This window comes from Rhinopithecus roxellana, chromosome 14 (assembly GCF_007565055.1).
Source record: "Rhinopithecus roxellana isolate Shanxi Qingling chromosome 14, ASM756505v1, whole genome shotgun sequence".
NCBI lineage: Eukaryota > Metazoa > Chordata > Mammalia > Primates > Cercopithecidae > Rhinopithecus > Rhinopithecus roxellana.
In genome coordinates this window covers 37,009,206-37,028,131 of record NC_044562.1, presented here as the reverse complement: position 1 = coordinate 37,028,131, position 18,926 = coordinate 37,009,206, and the positions used below count along the sequence as shown (strand labels likewise).

Sequence of the window (18,926 nt, the reverse complement as noted above, 5' to 3'; positions counted from 1 at the left end):
AAAGAAAACAGTGTACAGTCTTTTAACAGAACAACACTACACATCTCTCCCAAATGACCTTTTTTTTTTTTTTTTTTGAGATGGAGTCTCGCTCTGTCGCCAGCCTAGAGTGCAGTGGGGCGATGTCGTCTCACTGCAGTCTCCACCTCCCAGGTTCAAGCAATTCTCCTGCCTCAGCCTCCTGAGTAGCTGGGATTACAGGCATGCACCACTAGGCCTGGTTAATTTTTGCATTTTTAGTAGAGACAGGGTCTCACCATCTTGGCCAGCTGGTCTTGAAATCCTAGCCCCAGGTGATCCACCAGCCTTGGCCTCCCAAAGTGTTGGGATTACAGGCGTGAGCCACCAAGTGACCTTCTGAGACAGAATCTCGCTCTGTCGTCCAGGCTGGAGTGCAATGGTATGATCTTGGTTCACTGCAACCACCGCCTCCCGAGTTCAAGTGATTCTTCTGCTCAGTCTCCCGAGTAGCTGGGATTATAGGCACGCACCACCACACCCACTAATTTTTGTATTTTTAGTAGAGATGGGGTTTCACCATGTTGCCTAGGCTGGTCTTGAATTCCTGGGCTCAAGCAATCCGACTGCCTTGGCCTCCCAAAGTGCTGGGATTACAGGCATGAGCCACCGTGCCTGGCCCCAAGTAACATTTATTTAGACTTCAAATCAGTGGTTTTCCATTGTTGCCGCTGGATCCCCCTCAGCTTCAGCTCAAGGTAGTTTCGGGGCAGAGTGCCTCTTTGTTAATCTGTCTTCCCCCTTCTTCCCAGCAGGGTGCTTTGATCCCCACATTCCTTTTCTAGTTCCTGTGTTGAGGGTTTTTTCTTACACTTAGGGTCCTTTCTTATCTCCTGTCATGGGACTAATAATCTCTCCCCACTAATCAGCTCCCCTTTTTGTTCCTCTGAGTCACCAAATTCCATATAATCATCCTGTATCTACCCTGCCTCCAACGCTTTTAAAAAGAAGGAAGAAGGAAGAGAAGGGAGTGGAAGGAGATGAGGTGAGCAGGAGCAGGATGGAGGAGGAGGGAGGGGAGGAAGGAAGGAGAGAAGTGGAGGGAAGAGGGGAGAGGGGCAGCAGGGAAGGGAGGAAGGAGGTGGGGCTGCCTCTTCTCCCAGATCGTTTTACATTCTGAGGTAGATATTCAGAAGAGGTATTCCTGCAATAGCCCTGACGGATGGGTGGTGGCAGAAAACAAAACCTCACGCCGGCAGGTTGTGCAGGCTCCATCCGCTCACTGCTGAGTGAAGGTCCCTCAGCCCTGCGGTCCTCGAACCACAGCCGGCACTTTCTCTGACTTCCCAGGTGTCCTCGTGCCTGGCCGGGTTGTGACTGGGCTCCCTGGGAGCCCTTTCCTAGGCCAGGTCAGGCCTCCCCCTGCCTCTCCTCACCCAGCGGACTGAGTGGGGGCCAATGTGGGCAGGAAATGCGGCCCCCATGCGGGGCCGGGCCTGGACCGGCCGGGGCGGGAGCACGGGACGCACTCCTGTGCACACCAGTACCAGGCAGCTTTAGAAGGCTGTGGTCACACAGGGGCTGGGAAGCAAACCTGTGACGATCACCTCCGGCTAAGCTGCTTTCTGCCAGGCTGTTGAATGGAAACCAAAGCCTTATGATAGGCATCGCTTCCCACTCAGGGAATAAGATGAGAGCAACCGTGGTTAAAATTCCAAACGTGACCTTCTCTAACAATGACAGTACATTGGCATTTGCCACATTATGGATGTGGAGAGAGAAGGGAATAGACGCCACTATGTGAGGCTGATAAAGGGTCTCCTAAGAGCTGCATTTTACAGACCTTTTATTTGCTTGCCAGTCACGAGAGAATGCTAATTTAACAATGATACATTTTTTCAGGAACAATACATACATATTAGAATTAGCTTGCATTCATCAACAGCACCCAAATGAACTACAGGAATAATATGCGCATTTTGTAGACCATTGCATCCAGCTCATTCTCAGCAACGTTACATTTGTGTATCTCGGGAGGAAATTCTGCGGATTGGAGTACAGGTAATATGTAGTTGCTGCTGCTATGTTTTTTGTTCTTACAATTACACTAAATCTGCTACCATTGGTGAAATAGGCAAGAAGTTTAATGTATGGCTAAAAGGAAATGACTGGCAAAGGACTGACAGCTAAATACTGCAGACGGCAAGTTCATGAAGATGGAAAAACAGCATATTTTGACTGGTTCCTCTTTCTGTAGCAACTTAATACTCTAAATAGTCGTAATCACAATAGTGCAAGTGACACTTGATACTTGGCTAAACACAAGAAGAAAAAAATTATCTAACTTCATATTACCCAATATGTTAGACAGCAAAACAGTTTCTACAGTTGTGCTTTTTTTTTTTTTTTTTTTTTTTTTTTTTGTTTGACACAGAGTCTCACCCTGTTGCCCAGGCTGGAGTGCAGTGGCATGATCTCGGCTCACTGAAACCTCTGCCTCCTGGGTTCAAGCGATTCTCCTGCCTCAGCCCCCCGAGGAGCTGGGACTACAGATGCGCACTACCACGCCCAGCTAATTTTTGTATTTTTAGTAGAGACGGCGTTTCACCTTTCTGGCCAAACTGATCTGGAATTCCTGCTGGGATTACAGGCATGAACTGCCACGCCCAGTCCCTCAGGTAAATTTAAGTTCCCCTGAAGTTTGTAGCCAAACTTAAATTCTCATTGGCTTCCTACACACTATATTTTTCCCCCCAAATTGCCTTCTAGCAAAAAGATGCTAACATCTTTAGCTCTGCTGCCAAGTTCAGCTTTTTCTCAGACCAGCTCAGCCTCTCCCTGGCTGTGAGTGACAACCATTTTTCACACGACTCAGAGACTACAGCTGTCACTCCAACTATCTGTGCCAAAACCTCTGATACTCATCCTGGCTCTTGCTCCTCATAGTGCTCTGAGGATTTGAAACTCAAAATATCGCCTCTCAAAAGAGTTGAAAAAGATTTTGGGTAAGCTGATCCTCAAAGCACACGCTAAAGCTTCTGCACAGTAGACATTTTGTGAACCGTCTGGTGACAGTGTCTTTTTAATGAATGAGAGGAGGAAAATTCAAGCTGAGTGAGTGTTCTTGACCACTAGGGGGCTTCATTGGACCACAACCCATATCACACTGGCAAATGAGTGTAAATGCTTGTTCTTCATTGTTTACCTGTTTATAAGGGCGATTTTCCACCATCAAAGTAGGCCCTTTGTTATTGAAAGGAATTATATAATAACGAAAATAGGATGCTTCTCTTAATAATAGGCAACTAATCTTTAAAAAAGGAGGACAAAATTTGAATTTTATAATAATAACAAGAATGGCTGTGGAGCAAAAAGACTAAATGGGATGAGAAATAAGAATTTATAATTCAACCACACTAACTATTACTAACCCTATGGCTAAAGTTTTTTTTTTCCAGCAACAATCATTTCCAGGTAAGTAGGCAACAATCAGGTTTTTTCAACCTCTGTATTGTTTTTCTTCAGTGGCTTGGAAATTCAGGAACGTAGATGGAAATGGTTCTACAAGGTCTATCATTCTGGGAAAATTTTCCCAAGTAACAAGAATCATAAAGTCTTTTTTGAAAAAGTATCTTCACTTATTTGCTTCCTCAATACACCCATTTCACCAAGTAAGACAGTTATTTCTCTTTACAAAATGTTATCCACTACCCTATCATCAAAGGCTGATATCACTGAATTTCCTGAGCTCAGAGGTATCTATACCTTAGCTGAGCTAGACCTTCCATATTACCCTTATGTCTGTGTATATATCTAGAAGTGTCCTGACAGTTTGTCATAGGCATGGGAGAAAATCTCAGAAAAGGCAAATGACTTCCTTTTTGATATATACATGTGCTTTTAAAGCATCTTGATTTTTATACTGATGTGGAAAAAAAGCTAAGTAACATCATTTAGGCTGGCAGAATGATGTACCGATTAGATTGCTGCCTTATGATTCCCTATATAAAATAGCCCTGAATACATTAATATGAATATGAAATAGCCATAAAACCTGCTATTGGTTTTGTGCTTTCAAATACTGTTTGATTTTGATGTGTTTTGTTCTATGTAACTTATTCTGAAGATTGCATTACACCTTGCCCTTTGTTCAGAATGTTTTGTGGTAGCTTTTAGCCAAAAGTTCTGAACTCTCCTTTGAGTTAAGAAGGCCAGAGCACCTGGCCAGAGAACATCAATCACCTCCAAGAGGATAGCAGGCCAAAAGCATTTTGGAAGTGTGGAAGTATGTCCGATGTGGAAAGAAAATTGATATTATTTTAAAAACTGGGATGAAAGAAGATGCTGCTTTCCTTCTATTAAAACTTATGAACAAGCCACAAAACTAGGGTAATCAGGTCCTTGACAAGACCTACCTGAGGCATGAAGTGGGGTTCTTTTGGTTACGTTGTCTTTCACAAAGATGGACGCGCCCTGATTGATAAGTGCTTCCACACATTCTGTGTGTCCTTTAAAGGCAGCCAGATCCAGAGCAGTGCGGCCTTTCTCATCCCTGATGTCCAGGTCCACTAGCGACTGCAGAAGGACTTCCAACGCTTGATGGTGCCCATTGTAGGCCTGCAAAGAAGAAACCAATGGCTCCTATGCTTGCTCGCTCACCTCAAATCCCGCCACAATCCACAGGAGGGGCTGGGCTTCCTGGGCCATGGGTAGAGACCACTCCCAAGAGCACGTCAGAAAAACACTTGGAATAATTATTAAAACACAGGCAAGCTGGAGAGTTAGACTGAAACACTATAATGCACAAACCTCACAGTTCCATATGAGTTTCATGTTCTCTTTTGTCACATAATTTGCTCCAAAGGCACTGAATGTATTAATGTATTCTTATATTTATATCTACTGATCTAATTGTCTAATATAAACTAACAGCTGAATGAATTACCATATTCTTTTATCTGTTGGTTCAGTCCTAAACATATTGGCATAATCAGAATTTTTTTTTCCAGGAGTCTTTTCTGATAACAAACCTGGGGAAAAAAATTACCAAAAACATGTGGACTTTGAGATACAACAGAGGCATATAGACGTTCTGTTATGGGCCAACTCTTTACTAATTCCTAACTGTGTGACCTTAGGTGAGTTTCTTAATTTCACTTAGAGTTTGTTTCTTTCTCTATAAGATGAGAGTAATCAGAGCTGCCTCCTAGGGTTGCTGTGAAGATGAAATTGCATAGGCTTTGCATAATATCTTGCATGTAGCTAGTGCTTTTCTCCTTTATTTCTTCCCTTGATTATAATGAAAAACATTTCATTATAGAAACAATTATGGAAATATATTCCATGTAGCAGCACTAAGTTCAGACCTTTTATGAGGTCCTAAGCTATGTTAAGATTCAGAGGCTTGTCAGACACAGTGGCTCATGCCTATAATCCCAGCCCTTTGGGAGGCTGAGACAGGTGGATCACTTGAGGTCAGGTATTCGAGACCAGTTTGGCCAAAATAGTGAAACCTCGTCCCTACTAAAAATACAAAAATTAGCCAGGTGTGATGGCGGGTGCCTGTAATCCCAGCTACTCAGGAGGCTGAGGCAGGAGAATTGCTTGAACCTGAGGCAGAGGTTGTAGTGAGCTGATATTACGCCACTGCACTCCAGCCTGGGTGATAGAGTGAGACTCTGTCTCCAAAAAAAAACAACAAAAAAGAGACTTTATACCACCAAAATACAAAACTAAAAGTCTGAAAGATAATTTTTATTGTGTCTATAAGTTTAAAAATGTATTAGCACCTCCCCACCCCCACCTCTCCACACACAGACAAAGGACACTGAAAATAAGAGAAGGGAGCTAAGGTTATATGGGGTGAAAACGGGGATGGGCGGCATGGTCAAGAGCAGCTGAGAAAACTGTTCATTGGTGGCCTGACTCTGAAACTACAGGTGATAGTTTAAGAGAACATTTTGAGAAATGGGGCACATTCACAGGTTGTGTGGTAATAAAAGACCCCAAACAAAATGTTCCTGGAGCTTTGGTTTTGTGACCTACTCTTGTGTGGAAGAGGTGAATGCTTGACCCCATAGGGTTGCTGACCATGTAGAGGTACCAGAGAGCTATTTCTAGGGAGGATTCTGCAAAGTCTGCTGCCCAGCTAACAGTGAAGAAAATTTTTGTTGGTAGTATTAAAGAAGATATACAGGAATAGAATTTGAGAGACCACTTTAAAAGGTATGGCAAGACTGAAACCACAGAAGTTATGGAAGACTGGCAGATTGGAAAAAACAAGAGGATTTGCTTTTGTAACTTTTGATGATCATGCTACAGTTGATAAAACTGTCATTCAGAAATACCACAATATTAATGGGCATAACTGGGAAGTGAAAGAGGCTCATTCTATACAAGAGATGCGGTCTGCTGGATTGCAGAGAGGTTGTGGAGGTGGATCTGGCAATTTTATGGGTGGTGGAGGAAAGGAGGTGGAGGAAGTAATTTTGGCTGTGGTAGAAACTTTGGTGGAAGAAGACGCTATAGTGTTGAAGGTGGTGGCAGCAGAGACAGTTATGGAGGAGGTGCTGGTGGGTGTAATGGATTTGGAGGTGATGGTGGCACCTATGATGGTGGTCCTGGTTCTAGTGGCAGAGGGGTCTATGGTGGTGGTTGACCAGGATATAGAAACCAAGGGGCTAGATACAGTGGTGGGGTTATGATGGTTACAATGAAGGAGGAAACTTTGGCGGTGGTACCTGTGGTGGTGGTGGGAACAATAATGATTCTGGAAATCATAGTGGGAGACAGCAATCAAATTTTGGATCCATGAAAGGGGGTAGTTTTGGTGGAAGAAGCTCAGGCAGTCCCTATGGTGGTGGTTATGGATCTGGTGGAGGAAGTAGTGGACATGGTAGCAGAAGTTTCTAAAAACAGCAGAAAAGGGCTACTGTTCTTAGCAGGAGAGAGAGCGAGGAGTTGTCAGGAGAGCTGCAGGTTACTTTGAGACAATCTTCCCAAATGTATTAGAGGAATGGTAAAAATCTGCCACAGAAGGTATGATCATCCATAGTCAGAAAAGTTACTGCAGCTTAAGCAGGAAACCCTTCTTGTGCAGGACTATCAAAGCCACAGTTTGTAAAAAGTCCAGCTATTAATTAATGCAATGTAATGCCATTTAGATGTACATTCCTGAGGTCTTTTATTTGCTGTAGCTTTATCTTTTTCTTTTTCTTTTCAAATTACACCAGGTATATTGTCCTATAAATTGGGGTAGTGGTATGAGGATTAAAAAATTAAGGCATTTTAAACTTTCAATATTTGTGTAGTTCCGTTTTTTTTACATTTTAGTACAGAAACTTTAACAAAATGCAGTTTCGAAGGTGTTTCCTTGTGAGTTAACAAGTAAAGAAGATCACTGTTAATTACTATTCTGTATGAATTGTGTTAAAGTTAACTGTAAGGAAACAACTGCTGACTTACAGTTTAAAGGGAATCTATTCTCCCCATTTCCAAACCATGATCTGAATGGGCACTGACAAGTGGAGAGAACAGATATTAGTGCATTTGCAACGTGTGTTTTAGATAAATAGGACTGGGTATTTAAATTAGCACATTTGTGAATTTAATAGCATTAAGATTACCTTCAAATGAAAAACAAAAACTCAGAATTCAAAAAAAAAAAAGAAGAAGAAAAGCCTAATTCCAGTGTTTTCAGCAACCAAGTCTCCTCTTATGTCACCTGCACTTTTCATTTTTCTACTGCAGCTATTACTCAAGACACAATTTGTTTGGAAACAGGCTCAGCACAGACAAAAGACTAATTTCTTTAATATATAAAGAACTCTTGGAAACCACTTTAAAAACTAGGAAAATATGCAAAAGGCATGAAAAGGCAGCTCACAGAAAAAGAAATATAAAAGGTGAATAAATACGTGAATATGTGAAGAAATAAGTAAATTTTTAAAGTACGATTTTTCAACTACCAGACTGGCAATGATTAAAGTTTGGTCATGCCCAGCATTAGGTAAGACACTGAAAAAAGCAATCATACACTCTGTTGGTGAGAGTATAGATTGGTGTGACATTTGTGGAGGGTGGTTTAACACAATCTATCAAACTTTTTAAAAAGAGAAACGAAGTTGCAAACAACACGTAAAGCATGACCTCATTTATATACAAAGCAAATCTATCATATATATATAGACTTCTATATTCATAGAAGATTTGTACAAAGATACAAAAGAAGCTATCAATGGTAGTTATCTCTACAACCAGGAAGCAGAATAATAAACACATGGACTTATTTTACCTTATCTTTTAAAATATGGTTTGAATGTTTCTTCCTGAGTGTGTGTTAACAATGACAATAACAAAACTGGATTGAAAAGGAGACATAAGAATTAAGAGTACAGATAAATTAAACATTTTTTTCTCATTACATTATTTTTGTGAATGATTTTGATTATGTTACATATTAAACCTATATATCATTTATAACAGGTAGTATAACAACTCATTCTGATGAATCCCAAAAGTATATCCCAGTCCCACTTCTCCCTTGACTTCTCAACTGCCTACTGATGTTCCCACTTGAATGTATAACAGGTATCTCAAACCAAAATCTCCCTCCCAAAACTTGCTCCATCTGCAGCCTTTACCATCTCAGTAAATGGCAACTTTATTCTTCTAGTTGTTCAGGCCCCAAACCTTACAGTTGTCTTTGTCTTCCCTACTGCTAAACCCAGAGCTTTTGCCTTAAACAAGGACGGGCTCTGGGATAATAGGGCCAATGGGTGTTGAAAAATAGCCCTTCCCCTCCTTGCTGCCCTAGTACAGGGAAATGTCTGCTGAAAGCAAGTGCTAACTCACACAGAGGTGTCATTAGGTTCTCAGGTATCTGGAAGGAATCTGGTCTAATTCTCACAAAGTGCTGTGTCAATGCCAATTTCAGGGCTCATCATTTCTATTCTATCTTTAAAATACATCCAGAATCTGTCTACTTCTCAGTGCATCACCAACCTGTTTTGCCAGGATTACAGCAAAAGCTTCCCTTCCTATCCTTATCCCACTGCAATCTGTTATTAATGAAACCATTGGGTGAAATCTTTTAAATTCAAGTTGTGTCACATCCCTCCTTGCTTAAAACTAGCCTATGATGTCTTCCCTCACTGATACCAACATCCAAAACTTTCCATGACCGATCAGGCCCCCAGCATCTGGCCTCCCACTACCCTCAGCTTCAGCATGTCCCCTCACTCACTCTGTTCTAGCTGCACCAGCCTCCCTCTCTAGTTAAATAGCTGCATGTCCTGCTCTGGGCCACTGCATCTGTACTTTCTGCTCCCTCTGTCTGGAAAGCTCTCCCAGTAATTCTGCTCAAATATCACCTTATCGGGGGGCTTCCCAGAGCAGCCCATGTAAAATATAAAATAGGCTCTGCCCTCCATCTCACACATACCCCCAGATACTCTCCACCCCACTAATCCTGCTTTCTTCTGCTTCATAGCACAAAACAGATATCAATGGATATCTGTTACATATCTATTGATTTGCTTATTGTCTGTGATTGAAGGGACTTAATGTGGGTTGTTCCTGCTGTATTCTAGAATCATGCCTGGCACACAACACTTATTTGATGAATGAATGAATGAATGAATATAATGACTACTATATTTATTACTATTTGTGGTAGAAACATATTTTTTAAATAGCAATTATTTTTTGAGGGTTTTTTATGTGCTGGGCACTATTTCAAACATTTTAACATAAATCCCAAAAATCTTTTCTTATAGATGAAAAAACCAAAACGAGAAATGTTAATTATCTTGCCCAAGATCACTTAGTTAGTAAGTGATAAAATCAGGATTCTGAACCCAGAATCTGTCACTACTAAAACTCATGCTTTTAGGCGCCATCTTACAATTTTCCCCAGTAATTCCATTTAGTTGACTTCCAAACAAAATAGTCTTGTCTCTAGGTGGAATAGAGACAAAATAATGATGACAGAATTGAATAACAAATACTGAATCAGAAACCTAAACCCTTTCTATAGAAGGCTCAACACAGAAATGCAGTGGCTTGAGCGGAGCTATGAAGCGAGAAGGTACACTTCCGGGACTAACCTTCAGACTCGTGCTCTTCTACTGCACACACTGCCTAGCTTGAGACAGGAGAATACATTTCTAAAATAAATTGCTAATACATATGTCTAACTTTCTTATCTGTACTTGTTATGCAAACCATAGCTGCACAGGATAGTAAGCCTCTATTCTAACCCAAACTCTGAAGCAATAGCAAACTTTTATGGAGCACTTGCTGTATGTCAGGCAGTACTGGGCATGCATTGCCTCACTGAATTCTCACAACAACCCATGCTTTGCTCCTGTTATTCCCATTTTGCCCAGGATGACACAAAAGGGCAGAGATGACACCCAGTTCTCCCATGGTTACACAGCCTAATGTGGAGGAGCTGGGTTTCAAAGGTGGACCAGGCTGACTCCCAGAGCCCAGGCTGTGAGGCTTTTCACCAGCGAATATGGAAAGGGCGCAACATAACCATAGGCTACATGTTCCCTTAACCTTTTATTATAGGAAATTCCAATCATAAGCAAAGAATAGAGGACGGTGTAATGAATTGCCATATACCTTTCATGCAGTTTGGGTCATGAACAGCTCAGGGCAGAGGCGATTTCTTTTTTTTTCTTTCTTTCTCTCTCTCTCTCTTTTTTTTTTTTTTTTTTTTTTTTTTTTTTTTTTTTTTTGAGCTGGAGTCTCATTCTGTTACCAGGCTGGAGTGCAGTGGCACCACCTCGGCTCACTGCAGCCTCCGCCTCCCGGGTTCAAGCAATTCTCCTGCCTCAGCCGCCCCAGTATATAAGATTACAGGTGCACGCCACCATGCCCAGCTAATTTTTTTTAATTTTAATTTTAATTTTGTATTTTTAGTAGAGATGGGGTTTCACCATGTTGGCCAGATTGGTCTCAAACTCCTGGACTCAAGGGATCCACCTGCCTTGCCCTCCCAAAGTGCTGAGATTACAGGCGTGAGCCACCACACCCGGCCACACAGGTGATTTTAAGCCAACTCAGGAGCACTTCATGTAAAACTTGAGATAAGAGGAGGGCCTACATCAGTGTGTACATCAGGCTACAACACTTGACTCCAGGCTTGAGTCTGTCGCTTAAACTTGGACTTAACTTGGTTAAGTTAAAGAGACCTAACACTAAAATCAAATGGAGTGAACTATGATGGCAATTAGGAAAACTTTAAAATTTCAACCCATACTTTCTTTTATACCAGGCACTTGAAAACCCTCTTAAAGACAGAATGGTTGAGAGGCCAGATTTATCTATAGCAGAGGTGTCCAATCTTTTGGCTTCCCTGGGCCACACTGGAAGAATTGTCTTGGGCCACACATAAAATACACTAACACTAATGATAGCCGATGAGCTTAAAAAAAATTGCAAAAAGAATCTCATCATGTTTTAAGAAAGTTTACAAATTTGTGTTGGGCCGCAATCAAAGCCGTCCTGGGCACATGTGATCCTTTGGCCAGGGGTTGGACAAGTGTGATCTACAAAATTTGCTTTGTTTCTTTATCTAGTTTGTAGCTCCTGAATTTTACTATGCATAAAGTAAAGCCTTCACTAGAAGTATTAAACATTTTAAATTGTTTTAAGCAACACTTTTAAAAAACCTTATTAGGTAACAATTATTTCTTTTTTTAAAATTTTTTTTTTTTAATTATACATTAAGTTCTAGGGTACATGTGCATAACGTGCAGGTTTGTTACATATGTATACTTGCGCCATGTTGGTGTGCTGCACCCATCAACTCGTCAGCACCCATCAATTCATCATTTATATCAGGTATAACTCCCAATGCAATCCCTCCCCCCTCCCCCCTTCCCATGATAGGCCCTGGTGTGTGATGTTCCCCTTCCCGAGTCCAAGTGATCTCATTGTTCAGTTCCCACCTATGAGTGAGAACATGCAGTGTTTGGTTTTCTGTTCTTGTGATAGTTTGCTAAGAATGATGGTTTCCAGCTGCATCCATGTCCCTACAAAGGACGCAAACTCATCCTTTTTTATGGCTGCATAGTATTCCATGGTGTATATGTGCCACATTTTCTTAATCCAGTCTGTCACAGATGGACATTTGGGTTGATTCCAAGTCTTTGCTATTGTGAATAGTGCCGCAATAAACATACGTGTGCATGTGTCTTTATAGCAGCACGATTTATAATCCTTTGGGTATATACCCAGTAGTGGGATGGCTGGGTCATATGGTATATCTAGTTCTAGATCCTTGCGGAATTGCCATACTGTTTTCCATAATGGTTGAACTAGTTTACAATCCCACCAACAGTGTAAAAGTGTTCCTGTTTCTCCACATCCTCTCCAACACCTGTTGTTTCCTGACTTTTTAATGATTGCCATTCTAACTGGTGTGAGATGGTATCTCATTGTGGTTTTGATTTGCATTTCTCTGATGGCGAGTGATGATGAGCATTTTTTCATGTGTCTGTTGGCTGTATGAATGTCTTCTTTTGAGAAATGTCTGTTCATATCCTTTCCCCACTTTTTGATGGGGTTGTTTGTTTTTTTCTTGTATATTTGTTTGAGTTCTTTGTAGATTCTGGATATTAGCCCTTTGTCAGATGAGTACATTGCAAAAATTTTCTCCCATTCTGTAGGTTGCCTGTTCACTCTGATGGTAGTTTCTTTTGCTGTGCAGAAGCTCTTTAGTTTAATTAGATCCCATTTGTCAATTTTGGCTTTTGCGGCCGTTGCTTTTGGTGTTTTAGACATGAAGTCCTTGCCCATGCCTATGTCCTGAATGGTGTTACCTAGGTTTTCTTCTAGGGTTTTTATGGTATTAGGTCTAACATTTAAGTCTCTAATCCATCTTGAATTAATCTTCGTATAAGGAGTAAGGAAAGGATCCAGTTTCAGCTTTCTACTTATGGCTAGCCAATTTTCCCAGCACCATTTATTAAATAGGGAATCCTTTCCCCATCTCTTGTTTCTCTCAGGTTTGTCAAAGATCAGATGGCTGTAGATGTGTGGTATTATTTCTGAGGACTCTGTTCTGTTCCATTGGTCTATATCTCTGTTTTGGTACCAGTACCATGCTGTTTTGGTTACTGTAGCCTTGTAGTATAGTTTGAAGTCAGGTAGCGTGACGCCTCCAGCTTTGTCCTTTTGACTTAGGATTGTCTTGGCAATGCGGGCTCTTTTTTGGTTCCATATGAACTTTAAAGCAGTTTTTTCCAATTCTGTGAAGAAACTCATTGGTAGCTTGATGGGGATGGCATTGAATCTATAAATAACCTTGGGCAGTATGGCCATTTTCACGATATTGATTCTTCCTATCCATTAGCATGGTATGTTCTTCCATTTGTTTGTGTCCTCTTTGATTTCACTGAGCAGTGGTTTGTAGTTCTCCTTGAAGAGGTCCTTTACATCCCTTGTAAGTTGGATTCCTAGGTATTTTATTCTCTTTGAAGCAATTGTGAATGGAAGTTCATTCCTGATTTGGCTGTTTGTCTGTTACTAGTGTAGAAGAATGCTTGTGATTTTTGCACATTAATTTTGTATCCTGAGAGTTTGCTGAAGTTGCTTATCAGCTTAAGGAGATTTTGGGCTGAGACAATGGGGTTTTCTAAATATACAATCATGTCATCTGCAAACAGTGACAATTTGACTTCTTCTTTTCCTAACTGAATACCCTTGATTTCTTTCTCTTGCCTGATTGCCCTAGCCAGAACTTCCAACACTGTGTTGAATAGGAATGGTGAGAGAGGGCATCCCTGTCTTGTACCAGTTTTCAAAGGGAATTTTTCTAGTTTTTGCCCATTCAGTATGATATTAGCTGTGGGTTTTCATAAATAGCTCTTATTATTTTGAGGTACGTTCCATCAATACCGAATTTATTGAGCATTTTTAGCATGAAGGGCTGTTGAATTTTGTCAAAAGCCTTTTCTGCATCTATTGAGATAATCATGTGGTTCTTGTCTTTGGTTCTGTTTATATGCTGGATTACGTTTATTGATTTGTGAACGTTGAACCAGCCTTGCATCCCAGGGATGAAGCCCACTTGATCATGGTGGATAAGCTTTTTGATGTGCTGCTGAATCCAATTTGCCAGTATTTTATTGAGGATTTTTGCATCGATGTTCATCAGGGATATTGGTCTAAAATTCTCTTTTTTTGTTGTGTCTCTGCCAGGCTTTGGTATCAGGATGATGTTGGCCTCATAAAATGAGTTAGGGAGGATTCCCTCTTTTTCTATTGATTGGAATAGTTTCAGAAGGAATGGTACCAGCTCCTCCTTGTACCTCTGGTAGAATTCAGCTGTGAATCCATCTGGTCCTGGACTTTTTCTGGTTGGTAGGCTATTAATTATTGCCTCAATTTCAGAGCCTGCTATTGGTCTATTCAGGGATTCAACTTCTTCCTGGTTTAGTCTTGGAAGAGTGTAAGTGTCCAGGAAATTATCCATTTCTTCTAGATTTTCTAGTTGATTTGCGTAGAGGTGTTTATAGTATTCTCTGATGGTAGTTTGTATTTCTGTGGGGTCGGTGGTGATATCCCCTTTATCATTTTTTATTGCATCTATTTGATTCCTCTCTCTTTTCTTCTTTATTAGTCTTGCTAGCGGTCTGTCAATTTTGTTGATCTTTTCAAAAAACCAACTCCTGGATTCATTGACTTTTTGGAGGGTTTTTTTGTGTCTCTATCTCCTTCAGTTCTGCTCTGATCTTAGTTATTTCTTGTCTTCTGCTAGCTTTTGAATGTGTTTGCTCTTGCCTCTCTAGTTCTTTTAATTGTGATGTTAGAGTGTCAATTTTAGATCTTTCCTGCTTTCTCTTGTGGGCATTTAGTGCTATAAATTTCCCTCTACACACTGCTTTAAATGTGTCCCAGAGATTCTGGTGTGTTGTATCTTTGTTCTCATTGATTTCAAAGAACATCTTTATTTCTGCCTTCATTTCGTTATGTACCCAGTAGTCATTCGGGAGCAGGTTGTTCAGTTTCCATGTAGTTGAGCGGTTTTGATCGAGTTTCTTAGTCCTGAGTTCTAGTTTGATTGCACTGTGGTCTGAGAGACAAGTTTGTTATAATTTCTGTTCTTTTACATTTGCTGAGGAGTGCTTTACTTCCAATCATGTGGTCAATTTTGGAATAAGTGCAATGTGGTGCTGAGAAGAATGTATATTCTGTTGATTTGGGGTGGAGAGTTCTATAGATGTCTATTAGGTCCGCTTGGTGCAGAGATGAGTTCAATTCCTGGATATCCTTGTTAACTTTCTGTCTCGTTGATCTGTCTAATGTTGACAGTGGAGTGTTGAAGTCTCCCATTATTATTGTATGGGAGTCTAAGTCTCTTTGTAAGTCTCTAAGGACTTGCTTTATGAATCTGGGTGCTCCTGTATTGGGTGCATATATATTTAGGATAGTTAGCTCTTCCTGTTGAATTGATCCCTTTACCATTATGTAATGGCCTTCTTTGTCTCTTTTGATCTTTGATGGTTTAAAGTCTGTTTTATCAGAGACTAGGATTGCAACCCCTGCTTTTTTTTGTTCTCCATTTGCTTGGTAGATCTTCCTCCATCCCTTTATTTTGAGCCTATGTATGTCTCTGCATGTGAGATGGGTCTCCTGAATACAGCAGACTGATGGGTCTTGACTCTTTATCCAGTTTGCCAGTCTGTGTCTTTTAAGTGGAGCATTTAGTCCATTTATATTTAAGGTTAATATTGTTATGTGTGAACTTGATCCTGCCATTATGATATTAACTGGTTATTTTGCTCGTTAGTTGATGCAGTTTCTTCCTAGCATCGATGGTCTTTACATTTTGGCGTGTTTTTGCAATGGCTGGTACCGGTTGTTCCTTTCCATGTTTAGGGCTTCCTTCAGGGTCTCTTGTAAGGCAGGCCTGGTAGTGACAAAATCTCTAAGCATTTGCTTATCTGTAAAGGATTTTATTTCTCCTTCACTTATGAAACTTAGTTTGGCTGGATATGAAATTCTGGGCTTAAAATTCTTTTCTTTAAGAATGTTGAATATTGGCCCCCACTCTCTTCTGGCTTGTAGAGTTTCTGCTGAGAGATCTGCTGTTAGTCTGACGGGCTTCCCTTTGTGGGTAACCCGACCTTTCTCTCTGGCTGCCCTTAAGATTCTTTCCTTCATTTCAACTTTGGTGAATCTGGCAATTATGTGTCTTGGAGTTGCTCTTCTCGAGGAGTATCTTTGTGGCGTTCTCTGTATTTCCTGAATTTGAATGTTGGCCTGCCCTACTAGGTTGGGGAAGTTCTCCTGGATGATATCCTGAAGAGTGTTTTCCAACTTGGTTCCATTTTCCCCCTCACTTTCAGGCACCCCAATCAGACGTAGATTTGGTCTTTTTACATAATCCCATACTTCTTGCAGGCTTTGTTCATTTCTTTTTCTTCTTTTTTCTTTTGGTTTCTCTTCTCACTTCATTTCATTCATTTGATCCTCAATCGCTGATACTCTTTCTTCCAGTTGATCGAGTCAGTTACTGAAGCTTGTGCATTTGTCACGTATTTCTCGTGTCATGGTTTTCATCTCTGTCATTTCGTTTATGACCTTCTCTGCATTAATTAGTCTAGCTGCCAATTCTTCCACTCTTTTTTCAAGATTTTTAGTTTCTTTGCGCTGGGTACGTAATTCCTCCTTTAGCTCTGAGAAGTTTGATGGACTGAAGCCTTCTTCTCTCATCTCGTCAAAGTCATTCTCTGACCAGCTTCGATCCATTGCTGGCGATGGGCTGCGCTCCTTTGGAGGGGGAGATGCGCTCTTATTTTTTGAATTTCCAGCTTTTCTGCCCTGCTTTTTCCCCATCTTTGTGGTTTTATCTGTCTCTGGTCTTTGATGATGGTGACGTACGGATGGGGTTTTGGTATAGGTGTCCTTCCTGTTTGATAGTTTTCCTTCTGACAGTCAGGACCCTCAGCTATAGGTCTGTTGGAGATTGCCTGAGGTCCACTCCAGACCCTGTTTGCCTGGGTATCAGCAGCAGAGGTTGCAGAAGATAGAATATTGCTGAACAGCGAGTGTACCTGTCTGATTCTTACTTTGGAAGCTTCCTCTCGTGGGCGTGGGACCCTCCCGGCCAGGTGTGGGATATATTCTCCTGGTGTGCCCGTTTGCTTAAAGTGCAGTATTGGGGTGGGAGTCACCCGATTTTCCAGGTGTTGTTTGTCTCAGTTCCCCTGGCTAGGAAAAGGGATTCCCTTCCCCCTTGCGCTTCCCAGGTGAAGTGATGCCTCGCCCTGCTTCAGCTCTTGCTGGTCGGGCTGCAACAGCTGACCAGCATCGATTGTCCGGCACTCCCTAGTTTGATGACCCCAGTACCTCAGTTGAAAATGCAGAAATCACCGGTCTTCTGTGTCACTCGCGCTGGGAGTTGGAGACTGGAGCTGTTCCTATTCGGCCATCTTGCTCCGCCCCCGGTAACAATTATTTCTTAAACGTGATTAATTTTTCCAGACCTTTTAAGATAGGAACTAAGGACAATGATGGGAAAGAATTGGGATCTCAACAGAATCCATGAGAACAATGGATCTGTCTGAAAATCTTGACAGCTGGAGCCTTTCATTTGCATAACATTGTTATTTAATTTAATATTTTCAAGTGGATGAAATGCTTATGAAATTCACTGGGCCAATAACCCTGGAGATTTGAATCATTCAGCCAGGAAATAGTAACTCAAGGCAGGTCAGGTTTCTGGTAGCAGTCAAGGTTTGGGGGCATCTGGTTCCATTACACTGCTAGAGTGCTTCCACGTAAGAAATTATGTGCCTTGGGTTTTATCAAAGCAAGTAAGAAAGTATGTGCCTTGGGTTTTATCAAGTTAATTCTCACCGAGGCCCCTAGAGAGGGTGATGGGCATACCTGTGGAGTCCTTAAAGCAAATAATTTAAGCGTTAGTATTTAGAGAGAAAGAATAAAATGACTTTAGAAGGAATCCACTGTAATCACCCTGATCAAAGTCATGGTCATCATCTCTTGCCTGGTTTGCCTTGCTTCTGCTTTCATTCCCTTGGAATTTTGACTCAACATAGAAGCTAAAGTGATCCTTTTAAAACAAAAGTCACATCATATCAATCTGTTTTCTCAAAACCCTCCTAATAGTTTCCTATTTTGTTCAGAGTAAAAGTCCCTGTGAGATCTGTGGTGGCCACCCAAACTCCTGGCTCCCTCAATAACATGTGAGACATCGCCCCCAGCTACTCTCTCTTCACCACTCTGCTCTAGCCACAGTGGCCCCTTTCCTGTTCTGTGGACATGCCAAGCATGCGTTCCCCGAGGGACTTTGCATTCTGCCCACAACACTCCTTCATCAGATATCAAAAAGCGTAGTTCTTAAGGTCTCTGCACAAATACAAGATTCTGTGCTACATAAAATAGCACCCTGGCCAGGTGCAGCAGCTCATGCCTGCAATCCCAGCTACTCAGGAAATTAAGACAGGAGGATCACTTGAGCCCTGGAGTTTGAGACCAGCCTGGGCAACACAGTGAGACCCCAACTCTTAAATAAACAAATAAGCATCCTGTTTGTCACCTCAATACTTTCTATCTCCCTGATCCCATTGCATTTTCTCTGTAGCACCTGCAGCACTTATTACCATCTGTCATGTGAGATATTTCCTCACCTGTTTGTCTCCCCTAGACTGGATACTCTGCAAGGGCAGAGGTGGGGTTTTGTTCACTGCAATATCTCCAGCTACTCAAACAGTGCTTGGCACTATTCATAGTCAATGTATGTTGGATGAAAAGATGATGTTAATAATGATGTTATATGGTGTTAGTAATGATGACAATGAAGCTAGCTCATGGCACATATGTGTGCCAGGCACTGTCTAATTGTGTTACATCCATTAACTCATGCCATCTCCACAATGAGGTATTGCTATTCTCATATCATGGGTAGGGACACTGAGACATAAGAGATG

General features: G+C 41.4%; 1 protein-coding gene across 9 annotated transcripts in view; it reads right to left on the bottom strand.

Moving 5' to 3' along the window:
- ANKRD44 (ankyrin repeat domain 44) overlaps positions 1 to 18,926 on the bottom strand; it is a 354,082-nt gene that overhangs the window by 47,698 nt on the left and 287,458 nt on the right. For all 9 annotated transcript variants that reach the window (XM_030916285.1, XM_030916289.1, XM_030916284.1 and 6 more), the window contains exon 18: positions 4,374 to 4,575. In XM_030916285.1, coding sequence (XP_030772145.1) covers positions 4,374 to 4,575 — 202 coding nt within the window. The remainder of the gene's footprint in view (positions 1 to 4,373; positions 4,576 to 18,926) is intronic.